This window comes from Spea bombifrons, chromosome 1 (genome assembly GCF_027358695.1).
Source record: "Spea bombifrons isolate aSpeBom1 chromosome 1, aSpeBom1.2.pri, whole genome shotgun sequence".
NCBI classification, from domain to species: domain Eukaryota; kingdom Metazoa; phylum Chordata; class Amphibia; order Anura; family Pelobatidae; genus Spea; species Spea bombifrons.
Window position 1 is genome coordinate 125,379,542 of NC_071087.1, and position 15,243 is coordinate 125,394,784.

The following is a 15,243-nucleotide window of genomic DNA, read 5'->3' on the forward strand; positions in this document are numbered from 1 at the left end:
TTTAATTCACACTAGCGGGAGTGTAAAGGCTGGGCTTTTTAAATGGACGGTGGCAAATTGTATGGATGGTGCCAGAAGGGTTTTGTATTCTTTAACAATGATACGGATGCTTGTTTCAAAAAATAAAACTAGTCTTTAAAAGAATAATTGATGGAGCCATTTTCTAGATGTCCAACATACAAATAGGGTTAATTAAATGGTTATATTTAGTACTTTACAGGTTTTTACAACCGTCTGGGCCCTATTATATTCCATATTTCAGAAGGCTCACTTGGAAAGTTGTAACATTTCTATGTAATTAAGTATAAGAAAAAATAATTTTATGAAGGGCACCATCGTAAACGGGGTCATCTATTTTCTACACTAAATGTTTTTGGGCATTTATTTTTAAACAGACTTATTATCCTCTAATAAATAAAAAGCACACACACACAACTCACTCATTAGATTGAATGTGTCAACCCATACATGTAATTGCTGTATCTCTGCTTAGCCCACATTTCCATTTGTCTGCTTGATTTCATTTTTGTTTCCTTCTTCCCAACTTTATCCCTATAGTCTTTAACCTCTGTGTTAGCATCTACAAGGAAAGAGTTTGAAATAATATCTGAAGAGCTGAGGGGTTTGAAAGATGAAAGAGACACACTGGCCCAAGAGGCAAACAGTTTAAAGCTAGGGAAGGAATCACTGCAGTTAAAACTTACGGACTATGAATGCCGCGTTGATACATTACAGCAAGAGCAAAGACAACTAAGGTCTCTAACAGAAGAACTGAGTGCTACAAACCAACGTATCTTAAATGAAAAACAAGAACTTGAAAACCTTTCGGTAACTCGCACTATCGATGTTGATGCCCTGACCACGGAAAAAGAAACACTTCTGTCTGATCTAGAAAGTATGAAACAGGAACTTTTGAGGATTACTTTTGACAATGAAGACTTGCAGTCTACTGTGACCACAATGGACAAGGAGATAAAAGATCTCAAGCAGAACAATGATACCATGGTTACAAATTATCTGGATCTTCAGAAAGAAAAGCAAGAAATGCAGGAGATTCAGAAGAAGCTTACAGAAGACAAAATTGTGCTTGCCAAAGAAAAGGATGAAATTATTGAGATGCTTCAGAACTCCACAGAAGACATGCATAGTAAGCACCGTTCACTTATGGAAGAACTTGCTCTTCTTAAAGCAGAGAAAGAAACTACTCTATGCAAGCAGTCAGAACTTGAACGCAAGCTTTCTGATTTATTAGTGGAGCAAGAGAGATTGATGAAAACTTCAACGGATGTAACATCTGAAAGAGAGCATCTTTCGGTAAAGCTTAGGGAGTTAAATACACAGTTTGAAAACGCGCTTCAAGAAAAAGAAACCTTAAAGTCTGAGCACATTGCGCTAAAAACAGAACTATCTGCTGTGCAGGCGCAACTGGACAGATCCATGAAAGAAAATAAAGAGCTTTCTAGTAGTAAAGACGCATTGCTTATCATGTGTGCTAAAATAGAAGAAGAAAAGCAGCAGTTGGAAGAGTGTAAAAAGATGCTGAAAGAGGAAAACCTCTTTATTTGTAATGAAAAAGATGGTATTATCCAAGTGCTCACAGGCTCTAAGGAGGACCTGGCAAAAGAGCAGCTTAACCTTACTAATAAAATATCTGCTCTGGAGACGGAAAGGGAAACTATGTTAGTAAAAATTTCAGACCTTGAAAGTAGGTTGGTTGTTTTAACCGGTGAGCGCGATGGGTTTGTGATAGTCAACAAGGACTTATCATCTAAAAACGAGGAACTCTTATTTAAACACGGTGAGCTAAATTCCATATTAGGGGACGCACTTAGGGAAAAGGACAAAATAAACATAGATTATAATAATTTAGTATCGGAAATGAGTGCCATTAAAACTCAACTTGACAGGTCAATCAGGGACAACGAAGAACTGCAGACTGCTAAGGAGAGGCTATCCAACTGCCTTGAAGAGATCAAAACTAGCAGTAGTGCCACTGACTCTGAACGTGTCGGTTTGCTGCAAGATAAAGAAAAACTGCTTTCATCGGAGAGGAGATTGTTAGCGGAAAAGGAAGATCTCCTGAAACAAAATGAGGAGATTACAAATACATTCCAAAAGTCATTGGGAGAGGCCGAGTTGGTTCAAAACGAAATGAAAGAAGAGATAAATCATCTAAAAAATCAGAATGTGTCATTGGGCTTAAAAGTGGCAGAGTTAGAAAAACAACTTCAGTCTGCTGCTGAAGAGAGAATTACAATGAAAGAAAAGTTCTCTGAGCTTGAATCTCAAGACAAGCTGCTCATGAATGAACTAAAGGTTAAATGTGAGCTTTCAGAGTCTTCAAATATGTTACTAGCTCAAGAGAAGAACAGTCTCTTAGAAAATATTGAGTCTATAAACACCAAAATGGCTGAAGCAACAAAGAAAATTGAAGAACTGACAAAAGCTAAAGATGATTTATCAGCGTTATTGGAGCAGACGCTACAAGAAAAATCCCTTTTGGAATCGGAACATAGTAATATACTGTTAGAAAAGCAAACGTTGCTTGATGAACTCAGTAAACGTAGCTCTGATATGGATAAGGTGATGAAAGATAGAGAGGGACTAGAGGAGAAGTGCAAAGAACTTAATAAGGGATTTCAAGGTTTTGAGCAAAGGTTGATACAAGAACGAGAACTCTTTGAGACTGAAAAGTTGAAAAATGCTGATCTCCAAAAGCGTCTCGATGTCACTGTGGAGGAGAAGGAACAGGCGGAGATCCAGAAGGAAAAGCTTCAAACTGAGATGCATAACCTTGCCCAACAAAAAGAAAACGTCGAGAACAGTTTGCACTCCATAACGGAAGAAAAGGGCATTCTAGAAGTGAACTATAACAATCTGTTAGACAGCATTAATCAAGTTAAGTGTGAGTTTGAGTCGCTGGCAAAATCAAAAGCGGGGCTCCAGGACTCGTATAACAGCGTTTGCAAAGCATTGGAAGACCTTCGTGGCGAACATGAAGTGACCGAGTCCCAACTGAAGAAAATACTTGAAGAAAAAATGGAGTTAATATCAGCTCACGATAATCTAATAGCATCAAATGCCAATATCTTAAAAGAAAAGGAATCCATAAATAATAATTACGAAAAGCTTTCCCTTGAAACTGATGTTTTAACCAAAAAAAACAATGAAGTTTCATCCTTTGCTCGGGATATAGAGAACAAGTATAAAGTTTTGATGAGTGAAAAGGAAGACCTGGTAATGAAATTAAATGACCTCCAGACTCTTCGCGGCAACGCCGAACAGAAAAATAAAGAGGTATCACACTTGTTAAGGGAGTCCCAACTAAGATACTAACACTGCGCACTAATTTCCAGGGCTAATGAGATTTTTACTTCCACTTGCATGTCTTGCACTTCACAGCATGTCTTTGTGTGATCTCATTTTGATTCTTTGTTTTATTATTCTAATTGCACATGTAATCAAACAAATAATAATTTTAAGACAACCAATGGACTGATACAGAGGAACTTAAGGTATTGTGGGTAGTAGCAACAAGCTTTTTAATTCAGTAGAATTAGTTGCTATTGAAATAAAATAACAACAATAGAAACATTGTTCCCAATGCATGGAAATGTATCGCTAATGTACTACTTGTGCACTTTAACACACTAAGGGAAAAGTTTACCTTGTCGTTTTTTAATATTTATATTTAAGCTTTATTAAACATACTTTTCAATTTGTGCATGTTAACAACCAAATCATAAAGGATTACTTACTTTCTATTCAAGAAACTCCTTTATTCGAAAGCTTAAATGCTACTGCCCCAAATATAACGTTTCTCCTGGACAAATAGTGATTTTGTATGTAAAATGATTCATTAGCGTTTAAGGTGGTGTCTTGGAAATGTTTTAGCATTGCTTGCTGCTGTATTTTATAAAATATTGAATATTGATCAATACAGGTGAGTCAGATGGCAGAAGAATCATTGCAAATAGTTGAGCAGTTAACCGCGGAGAAAACGACGCTAATCAAAGAAAAGGCAGAGGCTGTAACAGCAGTAGAAGAACTCAAGAAGTTGCAGAAAGAAGTACAAAAGGAAGTAAGTAACGCCGTTATATAATTGTTATGGCCCGTACATCTTGGTACAATAACTTTGTTTTTGGTAGGTTTCGTCCGAGTACAATGTATCCAATCGCAACCCAGCACACGTATGCAAGTACCAACGATTGTGTTTTCTCACTGTTAATATGATGCGGTACATGATTATCACATCGCCTGGGAACTGTAGAAATATATTTGCGTATTAACCTTTTGAAGTCCCTAACGGCTAGGTTATCATAAACAGCAACTAACTGAGCAGCTATTCTATCTGTATACAATATATGAGAGATCTTCATTTCTGGCATTTATAAAAGTTTGAAGCAATGTGGTCTGGTATAACCCCTCATAAGACTATTTCAGAGAAACTGGTCAATGCATTCCTTATCTATGTATCTTTCTTATCAATCCCTATTTTAAGTTTATTTTTAATCCTGCAATTGTCTGGTTGACTAAGAGTTAATACATTCTGGTCATCGCAGTAATGTTTCACGTTCAGTATGACATCTGGTGGAATGAAGACATGTTGCAGTTGCTTTGACCCTGCTTGTGTAGGGGTTTAGTTGTTTGCTTTTTATTTAAAATGAATCTGTTATCTTTTTAAAGTCAGAAAGCAATACGTTATTTATGGCCTAAAAATAGGCTGCACCCTAACATCTTGGAAATAAAATTACTATTTTATGGTAGCTTGTTAAGCTTTCAGTCATGAAAGGCACATATTTTTAATATTAACCCCTTAATGACAAAGCCCGTACATGTCAAAATGCATTGTTTTCAATGGGTTTAGGGGACCGGCCATTGTCCTTAAGGGGTTAATAAAAAGAGCAGGGCAAATATTCAGCCCATTAAAGTATTCTAGGCCCAGCAGGGATTATTTACGAGACTACTTGTTTACTAAATTGTATTGCGGACACACATTATTAGTCTGATGCAGGATTATCAGTTACGTATATAAAGTAATCCTCTCATTACAAAGTGATTAAAGCAGATGGATAATTCTTTGTACTACAGAATTAAAACAGACACCACAGGATCTCCTGTTTAGTTCTTTCTTCTGACATATATTTTTCCAGTTGGATGATCTTAAAGTGCAGCATAAATCAGCAGGCGAGCAAATGCTTAGGACGAATGAGCTTCTAAAAGGAGAATGCTGTAAAACGGAAACTCTCAAAAAAGAAGTGTAAGTATGTATGTTTTGTTAGACATGAACAATGCAATTCGTTAAAAATGTAATTACAATAACCTGACATTTGCGCAAAATATTATTTTGTCTTTAGAAGTAATAGTGCAACATGTCGCATCTCATGACTATATTTGGCTCGCTTGTATTGAATGAACAGATTTACTTTTTAATTCTTGCATTGATTTGTTGATGCAATCCCAGTGGATTGGGATCCTTTCTTGTGTAATAAAGCAGAGGGAGAGCAGAGGTTTGGTTATTGCAAACATTCTTTGTTTCATAGGTCAGTCACCGCAAAATGCATATGCTTGTAACTTGTAATCGCATTCTCCAAGATTATTAATGCCGCTTGTTATTTTATCGTGATGAGTAGCCAATAGGCCAGGGAGCCTGTATACAGTACATACAGGGGTAAGATTTAAAAAGGAGGATTTGAGGAATTCTTGATTATCAGCGATGATACTTCATCTCTAACGACTTTAGTACTTGGCATTGTTTCCTATCTGTTATGGACCATCATTTTAACGGTGACTTGAGTCTGCTTGCCACAGTGGGATACCGTTTCAGCTTGTGTGTACTGTCAGAACCCACAGTACATCGTATACGCATCTGTTGCATATGGGGATGCGTTGCCGCAGTCAGGGTGCCCATGCTGACCCCTGTCCACTGCTGAAGGTGCCTACAATGGGCATGTGCGCATAAGAAGTGGACCACTGAGCAATGGGAGAAGGTGGTCTGGTTTTCTTTTACATCACGTGGATGGCCGGTTGCGTGTGCGTCGCTTACCGGGAGAAAACGTGGCACCAGGATTCATCCATGGAGGCCCCACCTCACAATTTACAGGTCTTGTGGAGTCCATCCCTCAGTAGGTTAGGGCTGTTTTGGTGCCAAAAAAGGGAACGTCACAATATTAGACGGGTTGTAATAATGTGATTGGTGATCGGTGTACGCACATGTACATTGAAATATATACATCTGTCTCTGATATTACTGAAAACCACAGGACTTTGTAAGAGCTGGGCAGGTGGGCGGCCCACTTACCATTCAGTCCTGCTTACCATTTTCTGTGTACTGTTAATATATAGTAGACCTAGCCTGAATGCCTTATACATGTTATCGATATTGTATATCGTGTGTGTGTGTGTGTGTGTGTATATATATATACACATATATATATGTATGTATATATAATTACACATTCAGAGGAATGATGTGTTTTTTGAGCTGTGAACATGATTCTATCCCACAGTTTTTCTTGCCTGACATGTTTCCATAGTAACTCTGTTCTCATTGTACTCATAGGGAAGAGCTGAGGCTGGCAGCTGAGCACAAGTCCCAGCAGTTATCAGCTCTGCAGGAGGAGAACCTCAAACTTGCAGAGGAGCTTGGAAGGAGCAAGGAGGAGGTGACAAGTAACCAAAAGGTTAGTAGGACCACACTTAAAAAATGACAGTCCTGGCTAGGACGTTTGGCTTGAGTGTATATGTGCTTGAGAACATCCAGTCTAATCGTGTGTACCATATGTTGTTAAATGCCTCTAACTTACCCTTGCATCAGTAATTCAAATGTTTCAAATATTTTGGTATCTAAATCTTCAAGTGCTTTGTGGGCTAATGTTATGGTATATGTTTAGAGGTGCCTGTTAATGGTTTTTTTCAGAGGTTAGCTTGTATGTCATATGTAAAATACACCTAATATACACCTTCATTTCATGGATTTAACGGTCAGTATCTTTTTATAAACGTATTTACACACTTTTCTATAATTTATATATATATTTGGTGAGGTTTTGTGATATTTGTCGCTATGGCAACTGCCCATTTTATTTGAATGTCCAGGATGGAGAGATTCCCTTTTAAAGACATGGCACACAGACAGTATCTTATACTATAGTTAATTAGACCACAATATCTTGTTAAATGTCAGTTTTGAATATATTCTTTGCAAATATTTTTTCACCTACTGCATCCTTAACTCAATTTATTCTTGTACATGGTGTGTACTTTGAGCTGAAATTCTGTGTGTATGTGTGTATATGAATGCATGCGTGTATATAACATATTCGTGATAACGGTATTCAGGGGTATCCAGCCGCTGAATCGTTGGTGATTGGCATATAAGGTGGAAATGAGAGATTCTGTGTTAAATAACATGCATAAAGTCCTTATTAGTATTAACATTGTGAGCGTGTGAAATATCATAGATTTATATAATAGAAATATCAGTTACTATATTGAGATCTGTGTTTAAAAAGACAAAGCAATTTAAAGAAACGGCAAAATGCTGGAAATGCTTTGAGATAAATCTGTAATTAAACGTTGGAAATGATTTTTTTATGGTAAAATAGCAGGAATAGGTTGTACAGTCCTCCTGTGTGTGGGTGTACGCTGTTGGAATGGAATTGCTATTTTTGGCTTGTGACAAGCTCCACAAAGGTGACAACAGCAATTTCAAGAATCCAACAGGTTTTTTTTTTATACGTTATACATACAGTATAAAATATATCAAGAGTTTGTTTGCCCTTACAGCTGACGTGATTTTGTTTGTTCAGAATCAATTAATCTTTGTAGTGTATTCCGCAGAGGGGCTGAGCTGGCCCTGTCCTATGCATAGCTAAAGCAGTGAGAAGAGTTTTCAGAAATCCCCCACATTGGGAACGGGATTACATAGCTTTTATTTCTTTGCGTTACAAATGTCATAAATTTGTAGAAGTATAGGTGCAGATGTACAGAGAAGACTTTTGATTCTGTGCAGAGATGCTCGTATTTTGCCTACAAGCAGATATCAAGTTTGTATATGCGGAAACTGTTCGTATACATATCTGATGGACTTCTTCCTCAATAACAAATCCCCACATGACCTGTGTGTTATGCAGGACAAACTCTGACCTTCTTGAAGGAGGAGCTCATTGAGTTTTGCCTTGGATAATGCGTAATGGTATGACCGGGTTCAAATGTTCAGCGCTCCTGCATTTTTTACATTTTGTTTCATTTAAGGAAATAAAAGACTCATCAGATCTGGTTTCATCTCATACATGGTGAAGGCAGTGACTCGAAATGACTCGCCCCATCTTCAAGTTAACTTTTCATCACATGCATTACTTGTGATACTAAGGCCCACCTTTTTATGAAAAATGTTTTATGTTCTCTTTCCCCTCACCTGTTATCCATCAAGTATATTAAATGCAAGTCAATGAGTTCCTTTTTACTATTAAACTAAGTAAAATGTGAAGAAAACTTACCATCAAAGGGAAAAAAAGCAGCGTGTGTTCCCCTTCTGTAGGTCTTAGTTCTGTTTTGTGTTGTCAGTGTTTGTATAACTATTGTATTGATTTAAGGGTTATTATATTTGATTCGCTTGGCATGAATAAAGAAACTGCAAGATCTCTAAAATGGTCAATATAACACAAGCTTTAACCCCTTAAGGACAATGGGTGGTCTCTAAACCCATTGAAAACAATGCATTTTGAGCACGTACATATACGGGCTTTGTCATTAAGGGGTTAAAATGCCCTACGCTGAAAACAATTTACTTTTGTTTCTTTTAGCTTGAAGAGGAGAGATCAGTATTGAATAATCAGTTGCTAGAGATGAAAAAAAGGTATGTTTGTCTTCCCTCTTACACGTTCATAATCTGTGAGAAACCCTGCATCTTACTAAAACTTTGAGCATGAGAGCACATATACGTTGCTGTTGATTTGCATTTTATCAGTGGCACTTGAGTTCTTTGCTAAACATATAGTATATGTTCCATATCATATAGCCTTTAATCTTGTGGGTATAAACACACTATGTTTCCATACTTCTTGAACAAAGTTAGAAGTGTAACTAAATTATAGTAACATCCCATGAGCGCTTAGCTAAAGATGAAAGCACTTGCCAATATGTTCTTGATCTTTTTCGTATGCGCTAACATTCTGGATCAATAAGTGTGTGTAGTTTCTGCGGAGTTGTTTGGAGGGCTTTTGCGGTTTGATTGTTTGGTACCTACAACCACAGTACTTCTAAACATGTCATTCCTTTACCACAATCCCATTATGTTTCCTTGACTACAGTTCTTGTTCAGTTTAGTAGTAGGTTATGGATTGGTGCAAAAAAGAACAAAAGAATTACTACACAAAATGTTATGCTACATTTACTCTATTTCCTCGGAAAACTGAAAGAAATGTGTGCAGAATGTTTTATAAAACCGTTTAAATAGCGTGTAGGATTCTGGAACAGAAGCACTGATTACCATGTAACTGTGCCTTAATTAGAGGTTTTATCACCCAAGCCAGCCACATTGTGCATCTTACAAAGCGTAATGAACATCTTAATATTCATTATACGTACTTCCTAGTCATTTATCATATATTTATATATTTTGTGTGTCTTCACGTGGTAATAAACGGCTTATCTTATTTAGGTATATGATGTAAATCACTGGTGCTTGGGGCTTTTTTTTATTGCCCCAAATACGTTCTAGTGGCTTTTATAAATAGGTACACACTCATACTTTTACTCTACATAGTCCTGGAATAAAACTACACTGCTAGCTACTGATCCACACAGGATAACACTTAAAATGATTATCCTTTGCTTTTAAAACAAGCATGTTTTTCTGGATTAAAATTGAGAGTTAGTTAATCCTCAATATGCTTAGCTCAAGTTTTTTAAGGAACTTCTTACGTGGCAAGCATTCTCTAAAACCTAATTTTTTGACAACTTTTGAAACCAGTGATGGCTGATGGTTTTAGAAAGAAATGCAAGATGGGCAGTTCTCTCCTTGACCGGCGTCCCAGATATCTGTGGATATTTTTCTGTCTTTCCTTTTATCTTAAATCTTAAATTCCAATATTAGATTATCAAAATGTTAGGAAAGAGAAATATGAATTTGAACATAATGGCTATGACAGTCCTTCATTTTCGTCATGTTTTTTTAAACATCTATTTTGTATGTATTTAAGTTGTTGCTTAACATAAAAAATGCCTGCAAAAGGGCCGGGAAATGTTGGATTAAAGATACTGTTTAACCTACCCTGCTGAATGTAACACATTTGTAACTATATGATGTATAAAAAAAGAACATTCTTAGTAGAGCTCGATGCCCAAACCCTGAATGTCATATCATGCAAAAGTAGGCACTGATAGGTTGTTGCTATAGAAACTGAAAACATTTCTTGAACATTTCTTTGTGGATTTTTTTCCTCTGTGCTCAAATAATGTCTGTTTGGACCTGCACCTTAAATATGACACTTTAATTAGATCCTTTTACATTCATGCCTGCAGTCCTGGCTGCTTTGTTCCAGAAGATCAATTCTACTCAATAATAATGCAATGCAAACGTCACACGTCCAGGGGAATGTATATTATACTGCCAGTAGTCAGTCTTTGAACTTGATAACTACGTGTTCTCCAAAATAATCCAAAAGTGAATGCATCTGACCTTAAAAAGCTTTCATGTCCTAGGTAAAAGTTTCTCTTGATTTTGGAATGGTTACTATGTATAGTATGTTGTTACCCACCCTTTGGCATTATGAATTATTGGTATTTAAATAGAAATTTCCCTGTAACTGCAGAACGATTCTTGTTTGTGGATTGCTAGCTGGCATGCTGTGTTCCAGCTTGTGCTGCTAATCAATGCTCATTCCATTCCTCTCTCCCTCTCTACTTTTGCTTCCTTTGCTATATCTGTGTGTCTTTAATGGTAAGACTGAAGAAAGTCTATCCACGTTACAACAAATAATTTTTCCATATCTGTATATTTTTTGTTTATAGTACAGCATTGTTGTACGTATTTTGGCTGCTTATGTCCCAAACTGTCTTGCTTTAATTTTTTTTTTTTTGTATATCTATATATATATTTTTTTTAAAGCTAGCATTCCCCTCTCAGCCAAAAAACACAGTTGTCTTTTACTTTCTTCCGTGTTTCACAAATATTCTGTCGCGTTTTCTAACATGTGGTCTTTGTTATTTTACATTTTTAAGCTTGCCCAGTAAAACAATAAGGTACTTGTTTAATTTATTTGGATAATACTTGCAGAATAGTAAACTCTTAGTATACTAATGGGAATGTAACCATTATCAGCTACTTTACTTGGGGTTCTACTCCGTCTATGCAGAACTGATGCAGTTATACAGAAGTAGTCTGGCACATAAGGTCTGCCAGCGATTGAACAGTTGGGCTTTTGGAGTACTATAATACATTGGTATTTGAAGCGTTAATAGACACACTATTTTATATAATACATATTTTAAAAAAATATGGTTAAACTTGCTAATAGCGTAACAAGTTATAGTTTTGCAGTAACACTTTGCCTTCATTCCCTGCACCATTTGCCATATCTGACCCGTGATATGGTAAAGTGTTCCCTGATACTTAGTAATGGCTAGATTCTCCATTTGCTCCTCTTTTTCTCTGGTACATAGCGTATAAATGTGCTTACACCTCAGTATCTTGGTTTTTGCTTGTTTTAGTATCGCATTGTGTTACATGTGTTGGAAGTCAAAGGTCTTGTTTTATATATTCTAATACCAAGGTCTGAAACACAATAATTTATAGAGAGATTGTGTTATAAAGACTAGTCTTTAGTTCCATACAAAATACATCGCTTTTCCCCACTACAGATCTATGCTATCGTCTACATTCCAGCTACACTGCCAGAAGAGCTTGTAGTTGCATTAACTTTCAGATCTTCAAAGTCTCCTCGCATAGGAAAGACTTCATTTTTTTTCAAATCTTGGGCCAATATGACATAGAAGAAAATGCACTATTAACTGATTCCCCTTCTTTATGAGCATTATACAGTATGCATGTAACCTCAGTGACAAGATATAGAATCACTAAACATACCTTTCACATTGTTTGAGGACCAACTGATAATTCCATCAACATAACCAATGCTTTGCATGATGACTGTTAACTTTGTAAAGTATTGCATGTAATTGTTAACTGTTCAAAAAAACACTGTAAATCTGAAAGTAAATGTGTATTGCGTTAAACCTTTAATTGCCCCTCATGTGAAAAATGTTAAATATGTTTATCCACATAGTATTAGTTGTAGTCAAACTGTCATTTTAGTGTAATTGGCTCATTTCCCATAATTCTGGCCATTGTAAACCTTGCATTGTAGATTGTAGGCTCATAGTTAGAACCTAATTGCAGGCATACATTATTCAAATATGTTCTCCAGTTTTTTTTTCCTGTTTGGTTTCTGACTTTATTTCTGTGCAGAGAAACCTTAAAAAAGAAAGAATTTGATGAAGCGAAGGCCTCTCTACAGAAAACTCTTGCCACTACTAGTGCCTTGATCAATGAAAAGGACAAAGAGCTGCAAAGGCTTAGAAATGAGGTAAGAACTTTGACATGTATTTGTTTAGTTCCTTGATGTTGTTTTTTTTTCTCTCTCGTTATGTTTTGTATTTTACTATTTGTTATCAAACTGTGTGCCATTGATTAAAAAAAATAAAAAATGCAACCCCAATTGACAATGACAGGAACAGCATTGCAGGCAACCAACAAAGTTAGTGAGACTAGTATTCATTGGGGGATCTTCTTGCTCTGATGTGAGGCCATACTCACTCCCACTTACAATACATATGGAGATGTGGTGGCATACTCGCTTCCTCTTACAATACCTGTGGAGATGTGGTGCCATACTCCCTCCCCCTTACAATACTTGTGGAGATGTGGTGGCATACTCGCTTCCTCTTACAATACCTGTGGAGATGTGGTGCCATACTCCCTCCCCCTTACAATACTTGTGGAGATGTGGTGGCATACTCCCTCCCCCTTACAATACTTGTGGAGATGTGGTGGCATACTCCCTCCCCCTTACAATCCTTGTGGAGATGTGGTGGCATACTCGCTTCCTCTTACAATACTTGTGGAGATGTGGTGCACTCTGGCTGACAGTGATGAGACTGTAACAACCGTAACTGAACCAGTCTGCACTTGTCTGGCCTAGCTGTCCCATCTACTCTACTGCATGCACTGAAAGAATGGGCTTCAAACTCTTTACACACATAATTTTGGTTTTAAAAAAATAAAGACCCATGCATGTTCTGTTTTTTGTTTTGTAGGGTACATGTCCTTAAATTAAGACATAATTGCTGTGAAGGGGTAAAGGTAGTACGTAAAGAATCTTGCAGATTCATTGGAGAATTACTATTGTAGATGGACTTATACAAATATACCAAAAGCGATTCAGACAAGTTTTTTCATTTTCAGACAGCGAGTTTCATTTCCTGCCCTTTCATATTCCGCACAAATTATAAATTTGTTGTCATTAACGCTCTCTAACCCTCTCTCTCAATGTCTCCATAACTTCTTCTCTGACTACTTCCATGACCCGAATAATGCAGACTGATCCGCTGTGAAAGAGCAGAGTTTTACCACCTCTTTCTCCACCTCTTTTGTTTATTATTCTGGCCTCTCGGAGTACTTCTGCAAAAGAGTGCAGCCACTCGCTGTTCCTCCATACAGGGGACGGGGTGTGATGGTGGCTTCGCCTTTTTCCGGAAGTGTTCTGGAAGGCCAAATTAACAGCGTTGATACAGAGGAGAAGCGGACAAAGAAAGAAGAGGCAAGAGAAGACGTGGAAGTGGTTGGAGGAGAAGGCAGGAGCCATTGAGGGAGACGGGAAGCTTTAGTGCCAAAGCAACAAAATGCAAATGGAGATCTAGAGCTCTCTGCTTCGTTTTGTGTTTCATTAGGGTCACTCATCATGTTTGGGCTTTCATACAAATTAATGAAATTGGCAAAATTGTCACTGTGTCAGTACCAAACATGGCTTTCGGAAAGCTCTACATTTGCCAACGTACAGAATAATATTGCAAGCTGTTTATCATTCAAGATATTCCAGAAAATTAAATCCAGATACCCCTTTAGGGTAAAGCAACAAAAAAGAGTAACTGTTTAGAGTCAGTACTTCCTCCCTCTTTACTGTCTGAAGATCTACCCATTATTCATGTCAGCTTGGATTTTTGAGTAATGGGACCAATGCGCCATCAATGAAGAGGTTGATTTTCAGAACTTCCCAATAGACCTGTTGTACACTTTTGTTTGTACAAGTTAGTTTATAAAACTATACAAATAGAATTTTTCAAATGGATCATCTATAATATTTGTAAAAGTTCTTGTTTAGAATATAGAATGCACAAACCTAATTGTGTGTATTTTAAAATATTTGTAACATGTTTTGTAACTGTAGCCAAAAGTAAAAAATGGTCTTAGAAATAGAGCTTTCCACTAGCTAGAGTCATAATTAACATATTATAAAAGCACATAAAGAATATAAGGCATCATTTTAACATGTGTTCTGATTATCCCATTGTTCTTTATATATTTTCCACCTATATAACACATTATTTTCAGCCAGTATTATAATTTTGCCCACATTTAGTTCTTTATATTTTCTTGTGCATTCGTTGCAAGAAGGGTATGTAAATTAAATGTTTGTCTTCTTGAATAAATGTCTACTATGAGCTGGTCCCTGCATCCAGCTTAGATTCTGCAGATACAATGATTTGTTTATCGTGAAATTCATTTGGTAGCCACCTCCTTGGCATCACATAGAATCTCTTTGAGCATCAGTTACATTCATCAATACTTGTACTGTTCAAATTACTGAGTGTCAGAGAAGACAGAGAGGAGGAAGCCGGGTAACTTCATTTCAAACCACACACAGCGACTTGTAATGATGGCAATTGTTGCAAAGGTTCGTATCTAATATAAATATAACAAATGTTTGCAGATTGTACCCCAACCATTGTTTTAAGTAAATATTTTGGCTTTCTAATTGAAAGCTGCCGTTGTTTAATCGAGATGCCTTTCCTGTGCTAACTCCGGGTTGCTCCCAAATGTTGGCCTGTTTGACCTTGAGACCTGAGGTTGTGGTCTGAGGTATACATCAAGAAAAAAGGGCCAGACTAGAATGGAGGGATGGTTCTTATCTGCTGTGAAATACTATGTTCCTTTCAGTGTATGTTTTTTTTTGGAAAGGG

General features: G+C 36.9%; 1 protein-coding gene across 10 annotated transcripts in view; it reads left to right on the top strand.

The window, feature by feature from the left end:
* CLIP1 (CAP-Gly domain containing linker protein 1) overlaps nt 1-15,243 on the top strand; it is a 43,356-nt gene that overhangs the window by 24,388 nt on the left and 3,725 nt on the right. For 6 of the 10 annotated variants that reach the window (XM_053472470.1, XM_053472511.1, XM_053472519.1 and 3 more), the window contains 7 exons: nt 559-3,297; nt 3,944-4,081; nt 5,154-5,260; nt 6,563-6,683; nt 8,808-8,860; nt 11,227-11,247; nt 12,473-12,590. In XM_053472470.1, coding sequence (XP_053328445.1) covers nt 559-3,297; nt 3,944-4,081; nt 5,154-5,260; nt 6,563-6,683; nt 8,808-8,860; nt 11,227-11,247; nt 12,473-12,590 — 3,297 coding nt within the window. The other 4 variants (XM_053472479.1, XM_053472544.1, XM_053472536.1 and 1 more) reach the window with 3 other exon arrangements.